The 18,197-nt window shown below is 30.5% G+C and overlaps 1 protein-coding gene across 1 annotated transcript in view; it reads right to left on the minus strand.

The window, feature by feature from the left end:
- LOC117168002 (homeobox protein prophet of Pit-1-like) overlaps positions 1–18,197 on the minus strand; it is a 155,804-nt gene that overhangs the window by 114,494 nt on the left and 23,113 nt on the right. Inside the window, exons 2-3 of the mRNA XM_033353312.1 lie at positions 11,822–11,949; positions 8,649–8,756 (exon numbers count right to left, since the gene is read on the minus strand). Of these exons, the coding sequence (XP_033209203.1) occupies positions 8,649–8,756; positions 11,822–11,949 (236 nt within the window). The remainder of the gene's footprint in view (positions 1–8,648; positions 8,757–11,821; positions 11,950–18,197) is intronic.

Genomic DNA, 18,197 nt, shown 5'->3' on the forward strand with positions numbered 1-18,197 from the left:
TCTCAGCGTTGTTTGAAGTTCTTAGGTTTAAAATTTCTTTTTCTTCCACAAAATTGTAATAAATGGATATAAATTACTTATTTTTAAGTCGGTTTTTGGGTTTTCTATTATTTGCATAACGAAACACAATTTTCATAGGAACAAATATTCAAAATTTAGAATTTTCTATTTGGGTTCCTCCCATTCTGAAAGTACACGTCCGGTATCTCTGAAGTCTTTTTGAAACTGACTTAAAGGACAAAGCTAGAAGCACATGTTAGAGATGGTTTACAATTACGTCACATTCCCTGTGATCTAAAAAAATGCTACGAGGTTTTAGGAAAAAGATCTGCTTCAAAGTTCTTTCAAGACTATTGAAATGTTCTAAATAAATCGTCTCTAAAGACTTTAATTTGATAAAACTTTAGGCAATTTCTAGAAAAACAGGTTAATTTTCAAATAATAAGAACAGTTCAATTTTGAATTTTCAACTTAATACACAAATAAGATAATTAGATAATGATAATAATACAAGGTGTCTAAAAAGGCCCGGAACGGTTGGATATTTCCTCAGGTAAAATATTTTTCAAAAAAGTGAAGGTCATCCCTGAAGTAGATTTCAACGAAGAATTCAATGATGACCTTCATTTTGACCTTGAAGTTGACCTCCATGGCTTTTTGAAGGTCAACTTTGTTTTTTTTATTGGAAACCCCCTTTTTTACATCTGCAATCGATAGAGCGGAAAATTCTGCGTTCATGTACGTACCCAAGTCATAGGTCAATAGTAACGTTCAAGGTCATTTAGAGGTTATTTGAAATTAACAAAGTTTTCCGAGGCATCTCACGCTTCAGTGAAGATGTTCGAACTGAAAACCTTGAGATTCTTGACAAAAAGCTATGCGATTTTAAAAGTGAGTTACAGCATTACGAATCATCTCCCTACCAATTAAAGTAGCCTGTTTCAGAATCCGATTCTGCAATTTGTCTAAGCTTTGCGGTTGCGTTGAGTATACTTTGCTCTTTAAATAACCAAAAGAAAATAGTCGAGAGGCGTCAGATCAGGAGATCTAGCAGACCACTCGATTTCACCCTTTCTTCGAATTTACCTTTGAGGGAACTGAGTATCCAAATATGCTCGAACCTCCCTACCGTAATGAACCGCTGCTCCGTCCTGCTGGAACCAAATATTTTGAAAATTATCGCTTGTAATCTCCCTTCTTCTTGGTACTGGTAATACGTAAATTTATTTTCGCTTCGTAATATTCGTATGGAAAAACGGTATAGGACTCATGGTATCGCCTTAGGTATTGAGTTAGGTATCGAAAAACGGTATAAGACTGTATTACTCTTCGGGGAGGAACAGAACTCTCACCAGAACACCTGGAACTTTTAATGAAAAATTTTCCTATGATTTTACAATATTCAAAACGCTGCGACCAAGATCAGTACAGAGCTGATCAATGAATTCCTCGTTGAAATTTACTTCAGGAATTACACTGACCTCTTGGAAAACTTTGTTAATTTCAAATAACCTCTAACTGACCTTAAACGTTACAATTGACCTATAAGTTGGGTACGTACCTGAACGTAGAATTTTCTACTCTATCGATTGCAGATGTAAAAAAAGGGAGTTTCTATTTTAAAAAAAGAAAGTTGACCTTCAAAAAGCCATGAAGGTCAACTTTACGGTCAAAATGAAGATCACCATTAATTTTCTCGTTGAAATTTACTTTAGGAATTACCTTCACTTTTTTGAAAAATATTTTACCTGAGGAAATATCTAACCGTCCCGGGACTTTTTAGACACCCTGTATATTGTTTATTAAACATTTTTTCAGGGGAAGTATTCTCTACAGCTCTGCTGTCTTCAATTTTAAAAGTAAATTTTTCCATGGCTAAAATCATTTAAACAATATTTTGAAAGAAAATTTGTTTAAAATAAATACCTATCTTTGAATATTATTTAAATACTTCCAAAACTAGCAACAGTAGTATTGTCAATAATGTTTTCTCTGAACAAATAAGTCCATAATGTATTAAAATTAAAATTATAAAAAACTTAATCAGAAATAATCTCAACAAAAACACGACGTGTGGAAAAGCCCCACCTAGTATCTACACCAATGTAAATATTTTCTTTATTCACGTTCAATCTTTGGGCTTATATAAAAAAGCTTAAATATTGCCTTAAAAAATAAAAAAAGAACATTCTTATTTGGCGGGTTTTTAAAATTATAATTTATTATTCTTATTATTTTATCATTTGCGGGTCTACTTATTGATAAGCGCGCCAACTGTTTCTTTCTGTTCTTTTAATACTCTGAAGTATCGTCTTAAATTTCTTTTTACCAAAGACTATTATTTATCAAAACTGCTGGCACTTTGTTGTATTTTGTAATTTCATAACATTAGTTATACTTTTAACATAAATAAATTAAATATTCATATCAATATTCATATCAATTCATACCAATCATGCAGTAATCAATTTCTCTGATAACATTGAAATAAAATCAAATAAAGCGTTATATTTACACCTTAATTACTACATTTATGAAAAGTTTTATCGAAATAGAAACTTTTAATCATATATCAATAATAATTTATTAGAAATATTTCTAAAATATAACAAGTTTATATAAAAATCTTAATTTTTAACCACACATTTTAATATGCTACCTACAAAATAAATTTATAACAAAATCATTTATCCCGTGTGAAATGGCCCCGATTAGCCCTGGTAGAACAAGGTTTCTAGTCCGCGACTGGTCGGGCTATGTTTGTTTGTTTAAGAGACTAGCCGTGCGCTGGTCGGAGACTCGCTAGGCAAAATTTATGTCAAACCCCAGTCGGGGGCTGACTGAGCTCTGATCGGGAAAATCTTATGATCGAATGCTCAGGCGGCAGCTAGCCGGGCGCTGATGGGCAATAATGAAATTGTTAAATATCAATTTAATTAAGAAATGGATGTGTATACAAATCTCGAATCGTGATAAATGTATAGTTAAACATTTTCAAATAGAGATTATAATAAAAATATAAAATAATAACGGTAATAAACATTATACAGATACTCAATTCATAATTGTTTGAGCTTCTGTAAACGAAGAATAATATATTTTAAATAATATAATACCTAATATACAATATAAAAAGAAAATGACAAAAGCCTTGAAACTATTGGAAATATATAGGGTGAATATCTTTTTGACGCCACAAATTTTAAGGTTTTATGAGTTCAGACTTACAAACAATGAATTTTGTGACAAAAATAAAAGTTTTTTGAAATTCGAACTGTTTTTTTTTTTAAGAAAAAAATTTTAAGTTCCATCTTTATGGAAAATTGCGAATTTTCAGAAAAAATTTGCATTTTATATCAATCTTAAACGTTACAAAAATTTTATGAAACATCTAAAAACCAAACCTGACACAAAAGTTGAAAAATTTTTATAATAAGAAATTGTCAACATTCACGATAAAATTTCTGAATTCTGTCGTTAAAAATTTTAAATGTTCATAAAAAATTACATTTTCTGTCATTGTAAAAAGTTACAAAATAGTCTACAACGGGAAAAAACAAAATATCACGCGAAGAAAAATTGTAATCTATTTAAATTATTTGCTAAAAAGGATTTTATTGATATTCATGTTACAAGTTCATGTATTTTATATTTACATAACGTCGCATAATAATAAATAATTAGAAAAAGAGAAATTAAAATTTGGTACTTTAACTTGTGTGAACTGTAGCTTATGCGGATGGCTTTTTCAACGAATTTCTACTTGTCAGCTTAGCGCAGTGGTTAGCACTCCCGACTGTTAGGCGTGAGATTCAGGTATAGATCTGTAGGTTCGATACCCCGTAGCGTTAGAAATTTTATTTGTAAAATAATGTTTAAAAATGTAATATATGTATTTACTCTAAACAGGACTAATAATATTTAAAGTCAAAATACTCGCAATCATTTAATATTTATTTTGTAAATGCCTTTTTTGTCTCTCAACGACTACGTAAAAATAGTTAATGTTTTTCTGTGTGCTGGGGATGTGGAATTTCATATATTAATATGCACCAATTATGCAGTAAAAAATAATCAAATTGATCCCCCTGTTTCAGTGACCGATGCTCTTCCTAAAATTGAAACTCGAATTATTTAAATCTAGTAAAGCACCAATTGACCCCGTCCGGGCCACGATCAGGCTCCCTGGCCAGCTCCCGGCCATGCTCCATGGCCGGACGCTGGTCAGCGCAGTGTGATGATGCTGGCCGGATTCCGACCAGAAACCCCGGCCACAGCCCGACTTAAAGTCAGGCTTCCCGGCCAGCTTCCGGCTTAAAGCCGTGCTCTCCAACCGTAGAATGGCCAGCCTCCGACTTAAATTTCCGCCCGAGATGTTGCATGTAAAATAATAACATTTAGTAATAAGAATTCTTGGTAGCGATTTTTCTCTTATCCAAAATAATTCGATTTGAATTAATTTAGTATAAAACGAAGGAGTAGTTTAAATTGCAGTAGGGGGGAATTGTAATCTACGAGTAAAAAGAAGCATGTCCCAAGTCGATTTAGAGGGTTTAATTTTAAACATAGAACGTTCTGATGGAGATCATTTTAAAAAAAGGTATGTTCTAGAACATTAAATTAATTTGTATTTTATATTTTTAGCAAATTAATTTTTATCGACAAAAAACAGACATTTTTAAAAAATAAGTTAAATTTTCAACCAAGGATGCATCTTCCACCGAAAAAAGCATTTAAAAATTAGTTTTATTTTCAACCAAGTAGTTTGAATTTTCAACGACAAATGCGAATTATGAACGGAAAATATAACGGTTCATATTCAAGGATTTCTACCAAGAGTAATTTTAATTATAATTTAAAAACAATTGAATTCAACCGAAAAAGACCCATTTTCAGCAAAATAGTTTAATTTTTTACAAAACGTTGAAATTTTAACCCGAAAATATGAATTTTAAGTAAAAACGTTAATTTTCAATCACTCAATTAAATTTTGCATAAAAAAAGTGGAATTTTCAACTAAAAAAGATCGATTTTCGACTTAAAAATATCGAGTTTCAAGATAAAATATAATAGTTAAATTTTTGGTTGAAAACATTGATTATTATTAGCAAAAAAAGGTATTTTTTACAAATTAGTTGAATTTTCAACCGGAGATAAATCTTCAAAAATAATTAATAAAGTAGTTTAAGTTTCAACCAAGTACTTCAAATTTTTAACGAGAAAATATTAATTTTGAGAGAGAAAAATGTAATAGTTAATATTTTAGGTAATTCAGGAAATTTTCAACCAAGCAAAAACAATGCCTAATTGAATTCTTGAGTTTCCAAGCAAAAAAAAAAACAATTTTCTACAAAAAGATTGAATTTTCAACAGAAAATTTCATTTTCAACCAAATGGTTAAACTTTCTTCTAAACTAGTTGAGCTTCCAAAAACCTTTATATTCCTTTTCAGGAAATCGAAAAATGTCAATTAAAACTAAAAATTAGCGACTAGAAAGCGACTGATCATTCTTTCGATTTATAAGCGACCACACTGAGAGAAATGTTTCGATGACCGAACAAAAGTTTTATTGTCCCAACCAAATTTTTAGTTACTATAAAAGCAACAAAATCATTTTGTTGAGAAAACCAAATTATTTTGTTGGGGCGTTTGGTTGAGCTAACCAAAAAGTTTGGTAGGCACCCCAACAATTTTTGATATATGGAACAAACTAATTTGGTTAAATTAACCAAATATTTGTTAGATGAACACAATTATTTTTTAGACTAGACGAAAAGATTATAGATTTTATTTTTTACGGGAAAAATGTATTTCGTAAATAAAATACAAAATATTTTCTCTATCTGAAAAAAATAGAAGGGAAAAATATATTGATTCAATTAAATGTGTTTGATTTATATAAAATTGTATTAATTAATCGCAATTTTCGGAGTAATCGGTGATTAGATGAAAGAGCGATTAATTAAAAGATTTCTCTTAAATTCTTTAATATACTTTAAATACTTTATTAATTATTTTCAAGTATTTTTTTTAGGATTTTAGAAATAAAATAACACGAATAATAAAGTGTACGAATTTACCTTCTCATGCATCGATTAGAGATCATAGGTCCCCTTCATCTAAAATCTGTTGGGTCACAGCGTTAGCCATCCTAACGTTTTTTTCAAAACAAGCGCAACTCTTTATTTTCTTTGATAGAACTACAAATAATATTAACGATCAAAATGCAGAGAGGTGATTTTCGCTCGAATCCACCATATTAAAAAATTCTTCAGCTGCTCGTCATGACTCGAAATAGAGCGCATGCACGGCTGAGTGTTTTGGTATACGCTCAACAATATTCTTTGGTTTACTCAACTAAAAATGGTCAACAAACGTTTTGTTTGAGGGTCAATATATCTCAAGTGTGCCCCTTTTAAATTGAAAGTTCTATTTTCAATCAATGTATACAGTTTTCAATTCGCTTTTATATCAAAATAATCCCCCTAAAATATTTTTGCAAAAAAAATATATATTTTTAAGTTATTAACAGTTAAAGTACTTGATAATTTTGTTTTTCAAAAATGGATTACTCACGAACGATTCATCGAAATTCAATAATTGAGTTATACAAATTTTTGTTACGAAGTAAAATTTACGCTAAAGAATTGTTCGGTAGTAAAAAACATTTTTTGATTGTTTAAATAATCGTTTGTTTTAAACAATTGAAAATTAATTAAACTTCTTCGTCTGTGAAATAATTCTGCAACGTATCAATAGATTCTACAATCTCTTCCGAGAATTTTGGTGAAAAAAAGTTTGTATTTTGCAGTAGTTCAAAAGTTATTTCAACCAAGAAGATTAATTTTCTACAAAAAAGTATTTTTTTGACAAATCGGTTCAAACATTCTAACTAGTAGTTGAATTTTAAACCAAAAAAGAAAAATTTTCAATAAAAAAATTTAGTAGTTGGTATTTAAATTAAAAATCTCCATTATTTTAAATACCAACTACTAAATTTTTTAATTGAAAATTCGTCTTTTTTGGTTTAAAATTCAACTGCTAGGTTGAAGACTTATTTCTTTGGTTGAAAATTTATCTATGCTAATTTCATTCAAAATAATTTATTACCCAATTGTTCCCATATTTCTTGGCTTAGAGTTAATCCACTTTATTAAAAAATTCATTTTTTTATGATGCTTTATTCTTTTAATTGTAAATTTATCTATTTTGTGGAAAATTGAACTATTTTTATAATATTTTTATTTTCTCGAAATAATCTTTTTAACTGAAAACTTAACCATTCAACTTTCCATTGAAAATTGATTCTTTTTTAGTTGATAATGGATCCATTTTGTCGAAAATTGATTTTTTTTTTTAGTTGATAATGGATCCATTTTGTCGAAAATTCATCTTTTTATTAGAAAAGTAATCTTCTTGGTTGAAAATTCATCGTTTTGATTAAAACATTGACTATACCTTGTAGTAAATTGAACTTCATGCTTAAAAATTAATTTTTTTATGAACACTTATCATTTTAGTTGAAAATTTGTTTCACATTGCACTCAGTATGATACACGCAATACTTGTATTCAAAGTAATTTATTCTCCAATTATTTCCCTATTTCTTGGCCGAAAGTTGATTCACATTATTAAAAAAAAAATCTTTTTTTTTTAATGTAGCTTTATTCTTTTTGTTGAAAATTCATCTATTTTGTTGAAAAGTGAACTATTTTAATATTATTATTTTCTTAAATCAATGTTTTCAAATTAAAACTTAACCATTTAACTTTCGGTTGCAAATCGATGTTTTTAGTTGATAATGGATCTATTTTCTTGAAAATTCATCTTTTTTAGTAGAAAATTAGTCTTTATAGTTGAAAATTAATCTTTTTGATTAAAAAATAAACTATACCCGGTAGAAAGTTGAACCACTTGATCAAAAATTCATTTTTTCATGAACATTTATCATTTTAGTTGAAAATTCGTGTCATACTGTACTCAATATGATACGCGCGCGCGCGTCCGAACGTACTCGACAAGCGCTGGAGGATTGTTTAAAACAAACGATTATTTAAACAATAAAAAGATGATTTTTACTACCGAAAAATTCTTTAGCGTCAAGTATACTTCGTAACAAAAATTTTTATAACTTAATTATTGAATTTCGATGAACCGTTCGCGAGTAATACATTTTTGAAAAAAAAAATGATCAAGAACTTTGATTGTTCATGACATTTTAAAAAATAAATTTTTTACAAAAATATTTTAGAAGAGTTCTTTTATGTAGAAAGCAATCGAAAACTGTATGAATTGATTGAAAATAGATCTATCGATTTACAAATGAAAAACTGAGATATTTTGACCCTTGAGCCAAATAAATTGTTTTGTAACTTCAACTACCTTTTTGGCCTTCGCAATCAAATTTTGGTAAGAACAACCAAAATTATTCTGTTGCTGGGGAATTTTTTTCTGAGTACGTCCAATCCGCTCCCGTATATAGTATGCTTGTCGCAATTATCACCAATTAAAAAAAATTTGATTTGCCAGTTTTCCAGTTAATTAACATCATCTACTATAAAATATTATCTATTGTAGGATACTTTTTCCTAATTAATCATTCTTCTACTTTTTAATTGTTTTATGTCTTTTAAAAGCGTTGACTCACCTGGATTCTAGCCTCGTTCAATTTCGTGCTCCTCGCTAATTCCTCTCTGCAGTATATGTCCGGGTAATGGGATTTCGCAAACGCCGATTCCAATTCCGCTAGCTGCTCCTACGAAACAATTCCAAACAGCACTAAAATACCAGACCGGTAATGGTCAAGGGAAAATACAGTAATACGGGAATAACACCCTGGGCTATGCTAATCAAATATTCAGAACAAACGACTCGTTCAGATGAATAAAATAGAGTATTACTTTCAAATTATATCGCGATATTGTCAAGCTATTTTTATTTCAAATAGATAATACTATTATTGTTAATTTTCTCTCGTTTTATTTTATTCTTTCTAAATCTAGACACTTTTCCAGTAGGAAAAAATTATACAGAGGGGGAAATGCAATGCTAACAATTATCGGAAACTCTATGAAACCACAGTTTTTGGCTAAAAGGCAAATTTTTGTTAGTAACATTTAATAAATTGCCAAAAAATGATTGTTTTCCAAAAACTTATTTTTGATCTTTCTATGAAAGAAGCATTTCGTAAATGCCTTTTAACTTGACAAGTTTTTCTTCAAATTACATTGCTGATATTTTAATTTTTCAATTTCCAACTAAACGGTCGAATTTTCAACAACAAAAATTAACCTTTATTAGAAAAGTTTTATTTTTAACCAAAAAATTGAATCTTTAGGCCAAAAAGACGAATTTTTCAGAAGACAGTTGACTTTTTTAACAAGATTTTTTCTATCGATATAGATCAATTTTCCATAAAAAAGACTATAACAAAAAATAGTTGAATTTTTTATCAAATATTTTAATCTTCAAGTCAAAACACGCATTTAGAAGAAAACTGAAAGATAGATTCCTAACGAAAAATGCAATAGTTGATACTTCAACTAGAAAATATTTTAATGTCAAATAAAAAACAAAAAAAGATGAATTCTCTATAAAAAAAGTTCATTTTAAACTAAGAATAAATTTCCGAATAAAAATGGAATAGTTAAATTTGCATTTAAAAACTTGATTTTCAATTGAAAAAAAAGAATTTTAGACAGAATAGCTAAATTCTCAACTTTTTCAACTTTCAATAGGTAGTTAAATCTTTAATCTAAATGATTAAATTTCTACAAAAAAGAAAACAAATTAAAAGTTGAAAATTATAGTAAATAACTCTATGAAACCAAATTTGTTTGTTTTTTAGAATATCAATTTTTGTTTAGCAACGTTTTAAATATTTCTAAAAAGCATTATTGCAAAAACTCATACCTTTGATATTTCTACTGAAGAATCATTTCCTGAATATTCTTATCTTGAAACATTGAAAAAAATTAAATTTCTTATATTTGAATTTCTCAATTAGACGAAATATTCGGTTCAAAAAATTAAGCTTTTTAATCTAATAATGACGGAATTCATTTCAAATCATGAAAGCCGGCGGCTGACATATTCAGGATTGGCTAAAGTGGATTGCCAATTCAATATTGTTTGTTCGTGAAAAATAAAAGAAGTTTTTTATTAGCAAGGCGAAATTTTTCATCTCTTACAAATGTTATAAAATTTTAAGGATAAAATTAGTTGTTTTTCCATTTTACTATCAAAATCAAGACAAGTTAAGATTTTCACTTTTTCAAAACCGATCAGAATAACAAAAAATGTAATAATTTATATTTCAAGCATTTTAACCAAAAATGATTTCAATTTTTAATTTAAAAAATAGCTGCATTAGAAAAAAAACAAATGAAAAACGGATTCATAACTAGAAAAAAACTGTTAACAAACGAGTTGAGTTTTTAATCAAGAATCATTTTTTATTAACGAAAAATAGCGTCAATAAAATTGTTGAGTTTTTAAGTCAAGCGACGAAAATTTCCACGAAAATTTTATGAATATTTAACAAAGTAGTTTAACTTTTAACTTTTTAGTCAAGAAAGAAAAAAAAAAGTTTTACGACATTATTGAGAATTAAGCCATTTATTTCCCTTTCGGGGTAGGCGTGACTCACTCGGTGGGGAAGGGAGTAATGTGAGGGAGGGATGTAAAATTTGTAGATTAATCTAGAATTCTCGTGTTAATTATTCAAATAACACGTTTGTTCCGGAACACTGCTCCGATCCAGGTTGCTGATCAATCTTCAACAACATAATAACATTTTGTATCAAAATAGTTAATTTTTATTAACCAAAAAATATCAATTTTCAGTCCAAATTGTAATATTTAAAGTTCGGTTTAAAAAGTTGATTTTTAATTTTTAAAAATGCTGTTTTTACAGATTAGTTAAATTTTCAACCGGAAATGAATCTTCGACAACAACAAATTAATAAAGTAGTTTACGTTTCAACTTAGTAGTTTGAATTTTCAATAAAAAATTAATTTTTAACGAAAAATGTAATAGTTTATATTTTTAATATTTAAAAAAAAATTATAAATAAAAAACAGTTGAAGTCAACCAAAAAAGACGAATTTTCAACAAAAGAGTTGAATTTTTTACCAAGAAAGATAAAAATATCACTCAAATTCTTGAGTTTTTAAGTCATAAAGACTAATGTTCTACAAAAGAGTTCAATTTTCAAGCCTAAAATATTAATTTTCAACAGAAAAGTTTATTTTCAAGCAAATAGTTGTATTTTATATCAAAGCAGTTGAGCTTGCAATCTGTAGATGAATTTTTAAACAAACATTAAAATTTTTGAGAAAAAAAGAAGACTTTAATAAATTCTAGAATTTTGTACCAAGTAATCAAATTTTTAACCAAATAATACAATTTTAAATTGAAAATTTTGTAACACTTTTAAATTAAGCAATTACTTGAAAAAAACTGGAAATATGGCTGACTACGCAACGTTTCAGGCTCTGGATTCTATAAAAAATGTCTTAAATTACAATAAGCCTTTTTTATTAAAAAATAAAATAAATTTGTACAAATTCAAAAACAATTTGTATAAGGTACAAAAAATAGAAGCCTTTTAAATATGGTTAATTAAAACAAAGCGGTGAGGCTTCAGAAAGAAAGAGATAAATGACCATTTTCTTATAAAATTGATTTCATTCAAACCAGAATGCATAATTAAAATGCATAATGCAAAAAAATATATAAAATATATTTTTTGAGAGGTGAGATGATATATTCTATTAATCTTGATTTTCAAGTTTTTAGATGAAAATAAAAAGACTAACCTGGGTGAAGGTGGTTCTGTGCCGCCGTCGAGCGGGCGTTGGACAACTTGCGGTGGTTGGGGTGTGACCAATGTGTGGGCTTGAGGCGCAGGGTTCTGGTTTCAATTTTTTGAAGGCTCCTTCGACTCCTGAAACCCAGAAAACCTTCACTCAATATTTATATGAAACTCAATTTGCTTACCTTGGTTTCCATAATAATCGTAAAAACAACCATTCTTTTTCAGTTATTACTTCTTCTACGAAAAATAGTATAAATATTTCTAGAAAATCAAATAAATTCTTTCGAATTCTTGAAAATGAAGGAAAACTTACACAAATCAGCCAGTAGTTAATCACTTTCCAAAAATTTTCTTATCTAATTTTTGAAAAATTGTTTAAAATCCAGTCACAGTAACAAATTTTCAGTAATTATGTATTTGGCTTTTCGAAACTACGTCACACACTCGTGGAGGGTAGGTGGGGGGGGGGGGAGTTTTCGAAGAATGAGACATGACACATAGAAAATATAAATGTGAATAACGATTTTTTGAAATGTATGAAAAAATGAAAATTAGATTGATTATATTTTACAAGTGACGTATTTAAATACAGACTTCAACTCTTTTCCCCTTTTTTAAACAATTCCTCCCTCCTCATAGTTTCAAGAAGCTTCTCCTTTTTATCCTGTATCACTTGAATCATATCTTTTAGTTAAAAGTTCGACTAGTCTGTTGAAGATTTAATCATTTTGTTAAAAATCCAATTTTTTGTTTGAACTTAATTTTTAAAATTTTTAGTTAAAAAAAAATATCGATATCTTTGGTTAGAAAATTAAATATTTTTTTTAATTTATATTTTTTAGGTTGAAAATTCAACTATTATATTTTTAGTTGAAAATTAATCGCTTTTAGTTGGAAAATCAACCATTAAATTCTGTATTGACAATTCCAATTTTTTGGTGGAAAATTCATTTTCTTGATTGAAAATTTAACGATTTGTTCAGAAAATATACTGCTTTTAATAAATTAATTTTATTAGTCGAAGATGCATATCTTTGTTGCGAAAATAATCTTTTTGCAATTTATTTTTTCAAAATCCAACTATTATAATTTTGTTTGAATATTGATCATTTTTAGTTGCAAAGTCAACTATTAGATGTTTCGTTGAGAATTCATCATTTTTGGTAGAAAATTAATTTCCTTCGCTGAAAATGTAACTTCTTGGTTGAAAAACAGACTTCTCTTTTTACACTTTAATCGTGGAAAGCAATTGAATCGAAGAATTCTAGATTATTACTTTAATTGCGAATATTTGATAAGATTTTCACTGATAACTGTTGTATATTTATTTGTTTTTGTAAAAAACTAAAATCTTCTGGATTGAAAATTTTACTTGATGGTCCAAAATTTAACTACGTTGTTAAAAATTGATTTTATAAGTTGAAGATCAATCTCGTTGCTTTTTTAAATTCAACTTTTTTTATTGAAAATTCGTGTTTTTTGTTGCTGCAAATTTAAACTATTCTATTTTTAGTTGCAAATTAATCGTCTTAGTTGGAAAGTCAACTTTTAAATTTTTAATTGAAAACTCATATCTTTTGGTAGAAAAATAATCTACTATAGATTGAAAATTTAACTTTTGAGTATAAAATTGAATAACTTTGTTCAAAATGTATTATATCAGTTAAAGATCCATCTTGTTTGTTAAAAAAGTAATATTCTTGTTTTAAAATTAAAATACTTGGCTAATAATTGATCTACTTTCTTAAAATCTAAATTATCAGTTAAAGTTCCATCTCTTTATTAAATAATTTATTTATTTTGTAAAAATTTATATTTTTAATTGAAAATTCAACTGTTTTGTGGAAAATCTGTATTATTGGATTTAAAATCCAATTATTTATATAAATATTAATTGTATTGTTGAAAGCATTCTTCTTTTAAAAGTTTAACAGCTTTGTAGAAAATTATTCTTTTTGGATTACACACATCTTTTTTGGCCGAAGATTAAAATACAGTGAAACTCTTCTATAGCGGCGATTTTGGGGCTGACGATGGATGGGAACTAACTCACTATAGCCCGCTTCGCTTTTGTTCGTTCATGCCTGAGTGCTCGCTTGAATGACAAACGCAGACTCCGCGCACACCGCGAAGCTCCTGTTACACCTACCTTTGGCGCGGCGTCAATTCTCTGAAGGGCTATAGAAGGAAGGGCTATTGAAGGGTTTCACTGTATTTTTTTTTGGTTTGGTGGCTTTGGGTTCTGTAAATGATGAAAAAGATTTTATGTTTTCATCAGATGTTTTGACTCCATATACGGACCCACTTCAGTGATCTATTCTAGAAAAAGTTTTTTTTGTACACTTCACATTAATACCTAAGACATATTTTTGTGCATCGGCTTTTTGCATATAACATTAATTATTTGTTTATGTAGCTAAGTTATTATAATAACATTTATAAATTTTTATTCATTACTTGATATTTTAAATCAGTTTTTAACAATTGTACATTCGTCACCCCTTTGGGTGTAAGATATAACTACCCAAGAAAATTGAAAATCAGATAGAGAGATCGGACATATAAAAACGCTTCATACTTCTGAAAATCTGTGAAATCGAACGGCACGTAAGAATTTCTTTTAATTTTATGACTGCGCCGAACGGCAACCATGCATTTAAACGAACCTTTAAGCTAATCGCTCTGTTTTTAAGATTTAATTTAATATGTTTTCTGTACTATATTTTTTAACTATTTGTGAATGCATTGTTAACTATTTAAGTTACAACATTTTTTATTTTAATTTATTTTAAAGTAAAAATTTATATATATATATATATACATATATAATTAAAAAATTGTCATAAGGACAACCGCAGGATTTCACCGGGAGCGGGTGCTAATCTGGAAAATTTCACCCGCTCCCAACGAAATCGCGGTGAAATTTCAGCCACAACCACGTCTCACGACCGTGAGATGGTGGTTACAGTCTGTAAGGGAATCAATACAACGATCCAGCAAAAGCCTCGTGCACCCTAAGAACACGGAGCGACCCAAGGACAATCACCTTCTGCATTTTTCCCACAAGTATTTTAGCATATTGTTGACACGCAGGGATGCTTTTTAGGCCATTAGCAAGTGAAAGCTTGGCACCTCCAAGAGCGCCGATGATAAGGGCGATGAGTTTAACAGAATATTCCGGGTACAATCGTTGCAACTCCCTTATAAGTTCTCGATACCTCTCTTTCTTTTCATTCTCATTGGTTATGACTTTTTTGTCAGCTGGTGCCGAAAATTCGATAACGAACATGGTTTGCTTCTCGAAGTCAAGAAGAACCATGTCAGGCCTCGAGTGAGCAACAGAAGCAATTGTCGAGAATATAAAGTTCTAGTATTTCGTCACTTCCCATTCTCCACAATTGACTCAATTTCCCTAGGAGCATTTAGAGGAGCGATATTAAGGTTAATGCCGTAAGAGTAACATAGATGGTAATAAAGCACTCTTAGTGCCGCATTGTGCCTTTGAATGTAGGTCGTTCCCGCGTGAGTTGGACAACTAGATACGAGTAGTATGTGAGCTAAATGCTCGGGGTGTGCATGGCACGCCCTGCAGCTATCATTGGGAATGTCTTGGCTAAAAATGCGGCGACGGTATGTTAAGGTGGAAATGAGAACGTCTTGGCATGCAAAGATGAAACCCTCCGTACCAGACTTCAATCCGGGCGATTTAAGGAAAGCAAACGTTAGCTCACAAGACATTGACTGATCCTTCACATTTCTGTGGAAGATACCGTGCATCCTCTTATCGAGGAGCTGTTCATGAAAATTTTTCTCTTGTGCTTTCTTAATCCTTGCTTTCAGGAGTGAGTACTCGAGATAGATAAGATTTGATACATTTTGCTCACCCCTAATACTGAAGTCAAGTCCGAGTGTTTAAGCAGCCTCCTCCGCTGCTTTGTACAGAAACGCTCCTTTGCCCACTTCTTCGTGATTCCTGACCATTTTAAGAAGAGGGTCTCTTCCATTTGCAACTCTATTCCACGACCCCTTGACGGCGTAAGATGTACAGTCGCGGAACGGAAGACTTGAGATGCATGCTTTTGTTCATGTGCATAACCTTTCTTGTCCCGATATCAAGAGATCTGAGCTCGTTCTTCGTCCATGGAACTACTCTAAATGAATAGAGTAGTACCGGGACGGCAAGCATGTTCGTTGCAGATACTTTGTTCCTAGCCGACAGTTCGGAAGACCAAATCTGTCAGATGAGACGTTTGTATCTGCTTCGGAGTGTATCCTTTATAGATGTCACATCCTGAATGCGGCTCTGTGGCACGCCCAGGTATGTATAAGTCTCTCCAGCGCAAAGGTATATATATAAATATATCTTATTCACTTGCTCTGTCGATAGATTTCCTACATCTGCCCGTGCATTAACGCTTTCTGTTGTAACTATGTGCGCCATTTCCAAGACTAACCTTTTTTTTGCATTTATTTGTTCTATCAAAAATTATAGTATCTTAGAATTTTAAAACGCGATCGCACTGAAAGAAATGAATTGCTGATATAATCATATTGCGCGTTAGATCAGCCATCGATATATCTATTTCAGTCATAAAGATTGCTGATCTAACATAGTAATACCAAGGATGTCTTGTCAAAGCAGTTTGTTTTTCTGGAAGTTTGAGGTGATCCCTTTTATACTCATATATTTTTGTTTTCATGTATCTTGGTGTGCCCTACGTATTACCCGTTACATACCCCGCATGGAATGCATTAAACTACGTTCGATTGCAAGTCTTGATTTACCTTGTCTTTATTTTTACTAAAAATCGCGACAGATCATACGGATTTGTAAAGAACGTTTATATTATAAGGCTTAAGTATTTCCACAATTTCTTGTGACAACCCTTCTACATAAGGCAGAGACAGATACTTAGTAGCGTGGTGGATACAGTCTGGCAGGTTTTCTGTTTGTTCTGCTATTTGTTGCGGTTCTTTTTGAGCCTCCTGTGATTGCTGGGTCGCTGCGCTTCTTTTATTCTAAATAATCTTTAATCTGTTTTTTATAGTGATACCTAAAAAAATGTTAAGGGTAGCTGTTTTTGGTTAACATGTTCTTTATTGTTTTTACATTTTCCTCGTAGCTACAAACTCAAAAAACACAAACGGGACAATACCCTTAATTTATGGCAGCCATAAATACCACAAAGAAGGTACACCTTAATCACAAATAATAAATAACTTTGAGCTAGTTAAGTGACTTAAGAATGTGAAAATACCGAAGTACAACATTTTAGTGTCCTTAGATGTGAAGTCAATGTTCGCTAACAAACAAACAGAACTAGCAATAGCAAGCGTAAAAAAGAGATGGGACCAGATACAACCAATAACTGAAATTCCAAAAACGCAATTTTTCAAAGCCCTTACCCTGTAATGGCCCAACTCAACTTTGTATTATAATAACAATATTTACAAGCAAAAACAGGGTCTGCCCATGAAATCCCCGCTATCTCCAATACTATCTGATTTAGTTTTGAAAGCGTTAGAATATGAATGCCTATCAGAATTGCCAAGTGAGGTCCCCTTCTTTTTCAGATACGCTGATGACATACTAACAGCGATACCTGAAAAATGTCGAGTAATATCCTGGCAATTTTTAATAACAAATTCACTAAATTTCAATTCACACGCGAACTTAAAGAAAATAATAGAATCACACGTTTGGATGTCTCTATTTACCGAGATACTGTCACGATAAAAACCGATTGGTATCAGAAACCCACCTGGCCGGGCAGGTATCTGAATTTTCACTCTCGTCAACCCATTAGGTACAAAAGAGGGGTAGTCAACAACTTGGTAGACAGAGCAATAAAATTAGCGGACACAGCATTCCACGAAGAAAATTTTAAAACAATAAAGAACATGTTAACTAAAAACAGCTGCCCTAAAAAGTTTTTAGATGTCACTATAAAAAACAGATTAAAGATTATTCAGAATAAAAGAAGCGCAGTGTCCCAGCAATCACAGGAGGCTCAAGTTAAACCCCAACAAATAGCAGAACAAACAGAAAACATGCCAGGCAGTAGCTATCCCCCTATTAAATTCCCGCCTCTGCAGATCCTATGACCTGTCGCGATTTTTTAGTAAAAATAAAAATAAGGTAACTCGAGACTTGCAATCGAACGAAGTTTATTGCATTCTATGCGGAAATGTAACGGGTGCTACATAGGGCAAATCAAAAGATACCTCAAAACAAGAATATATGAGCGTTAATAAACGGGGGATGTAGGAAATCTACCGGAATTCTATCTTCCGTTACTGCACAAAGCAAAATAGGCCAATACTCAAAACAGTTTTAAATCGGGAACCCCAACCATAAACCAAACACAAAAAGACAG

The sequence above is a fragment of the Belonocnema kinseyi genome, chromosome 2 (assembly GCF_010883055.1).
Source record: "Belonocnema kinseyi isolate 2016_QV_RU_SX_M_011 chromosome 2, B_treatae_v1, whole genome shotgun sequence".
In the NCBI taxonomy this organism is placed as follows: domain Eukaryota; kingdom Metazoa; phylum Arthropoda; class Insecta; order Hymenoptera; family Cynipidae; genus Belonocnema; species Belonocnema kinseyi.